This window comes from Octodon degus, unplaced genomic scaffold, assembly GCF_000260255.1.
Source record: "Octodon degus isolate 3935 unplaced genomic scaffold, OctDeg1.0 scaffold00020, whole genome shotgun sequence".
NCBI classification, from domain to species: Eukaryota; Metazoa; Chordata; class Mammalia; order Rodentia; family Octodontidae; genus Octodon; species Octodon degus.
In genome coordinates, this window is record NW_004524596.1 from 683,424 (window position 1) to 685,358 (window position 1,935).

At 35.7% G+C, this 1,935-nt stretch overlaps 1 protein-coding gene across 9 annotated transcripts in view; it reads left to right on the forward strand.

Moving 5' to 3' along the window:
- The window catches only part of Birc6 (baculoviral IAP repeat containing 6), a 256,628-nt gene that overhangs the window by 85,540 nt on the left and 169,153 nt on the right, over positions 1 to 1,935 (forward strand). For all 9 annotated transcript variants that reach the window (XR_002820364.1, XM_004627598.2, XM_004627599.2 and 6 more), the window contains exon 11: positions 1,072 to 1,221. Coding sequence is in view for 8 of the 9 variants with exons in the window: in XM_004627598.2 (XP_004627655.1) it covers positions 1,072 to 1,221 (150 nt within the window). In the remaining variant the exon portion in view is untranslated. The remainder of the gene's footprint in view (positions 1 to 1,071; positions 1,222 to 1,935) is intronic.

Here is a 1,935-nt window from a genome sequence, read left to right on the forward strand (position 1 = left end):
CTCTCTCTCCTCTCTCTCTGTCCCTCCTCAAGGTTATGAGACAGGGCCTCCATGTAGGTTTCCCAGGCTAGTCCTCCAGACTGCCTACCAAGTGACAGGTGTCTGAGGGGCTGGGACCACCAGTATGTACTACAGGTCCTATCCATTGTTGGTTTTTTTCCCTGTAAGAATTTGCTGTTGCCTTTTTTTTCATTGCTCTGGATCAAGCCCACGGTCTCACACATGCTAAGAAGCACTCTTATCACTGAGCTACATCCCCAGCTTGTCTTTCTTTGATTTCAAAGGATTTTCTTTGGTATTTATTGTTAAGACAGGTCAGCTGATGTACAGTGTTTTTAATCTTTATTTTGAAATGTTTCCATTTCATGTTCTTTTGTTCTGATGTTATTTTCAGGAGGAAGATTTGTCATCTTCATTGTGGCATGCTGGAAGTTTATCTTCAAATACTCTTGTTAAAATATATATACTCTTGTTGTACAGTGTTTTTGAACTTTTTCTTACATATTTGCTAAGCTTGCTGTCAGTCATTTTTCCTGTGATAGAGCATCACTGTGCAGCTGGCATCCATGTGCTCATCGTTAAGATGTTGCAGTAATAGGGATTCGCTTGAGGATTTTTCAGTGACGATTAGATGAATCATTTAAACCACTTAAAGTAGTGTCTTTATTAAAGTATTAAGTACACCTGTTTTCTCATTTTACTAAAATTGGCTTTTGTCTAACAGTTTTTCTTGGCAATTATATTTCTACAATCTTGAGGAGAAAGCACTTGAATTACCTTACTTAGCTACCTATCAAGTGACAGTAACAGAAAGCAAAATGTTCATCTAAATTGTATTGTGACTGTGTTCCTTATGTTAACTGCCTATTGAGCGATATTAAAATAAGTCAAGGGGCCGGGGAGATGGCTCAGTGGAATAAGCGCTTCCCTGGCAAGCCCAAGAGTCTGAATTCAATCCCTGGTTCCACAAAAAAAAAAAAAAAAAAAGTTAAGCATTTTAACTAAATTCTATCGATTTGAATATTTTCCCATTTCCCATTATCTATGTTGATGGAATTTTTTGTACTATAGGTGGTGAGCTTCATTTTCTCCAAATTGGAGGAACTTGTGATGATATTGATGAAGCCGATATCCTAGTGGATGGCTCTCTCTCTAAAGGAATAGAACCATCTTCAGAAGGTTCCAAACCTTTATCAAATCCTTCAAGTCCTGGCATTTCAGGTATGATATTACATTTTTAAATGACTCTTTTAAAAAATGTAAATACTTATAAATAAATACAGGCAATCTTCTTGTTTCCCTAGTATGGCTATATTTTGCTCCTAGCATTTACTGTATTTTATCTGTTGAATCTTGCTTTTAATGAACCGTTAATGAAAATTGTGTTTAAAAAAAAATTGTGGTAAAACTCCAACATAATCTAGGTAGACGTAGTTTGTAGAGTTGGTCTTTGATCTTTGTGGATACTTATTTTTGGGCATTTGATATTTTTTTTCTTGTACCAAAAGCGCTGGTCACTATTTGATGTCTAACTGTGGGATTTTAAAGTATCACTAGTATAATTAATAAATAGTAATCTTCACTATATTGTATATCAGAGTTTCTCAACCTCAACACTACTGATCTTTGTGTTGGACAGACTGACCTGTGCTATTCTAGTAATCACTTTCTCTTTTCGTTCTACCCACTTGATCTAGTAGTGTACAACTGTCCCTATCACAACCAGATATTTCTAGGAGTCTCCTTGTAGGCAGAATAATTTCCCAATTGGGATATTCTGACTTGTAATTATTAATCAGGACTTGATTCTGCAACTTTATATAAAAAACACTATCATGTGGAATGTTATTGGTAGAGTGAAGAAGAGGAAATACTGTGGAGAAGGGACACTGACACCATGCTGTTAATGTTTATAAACAATATTTAGTACTATCA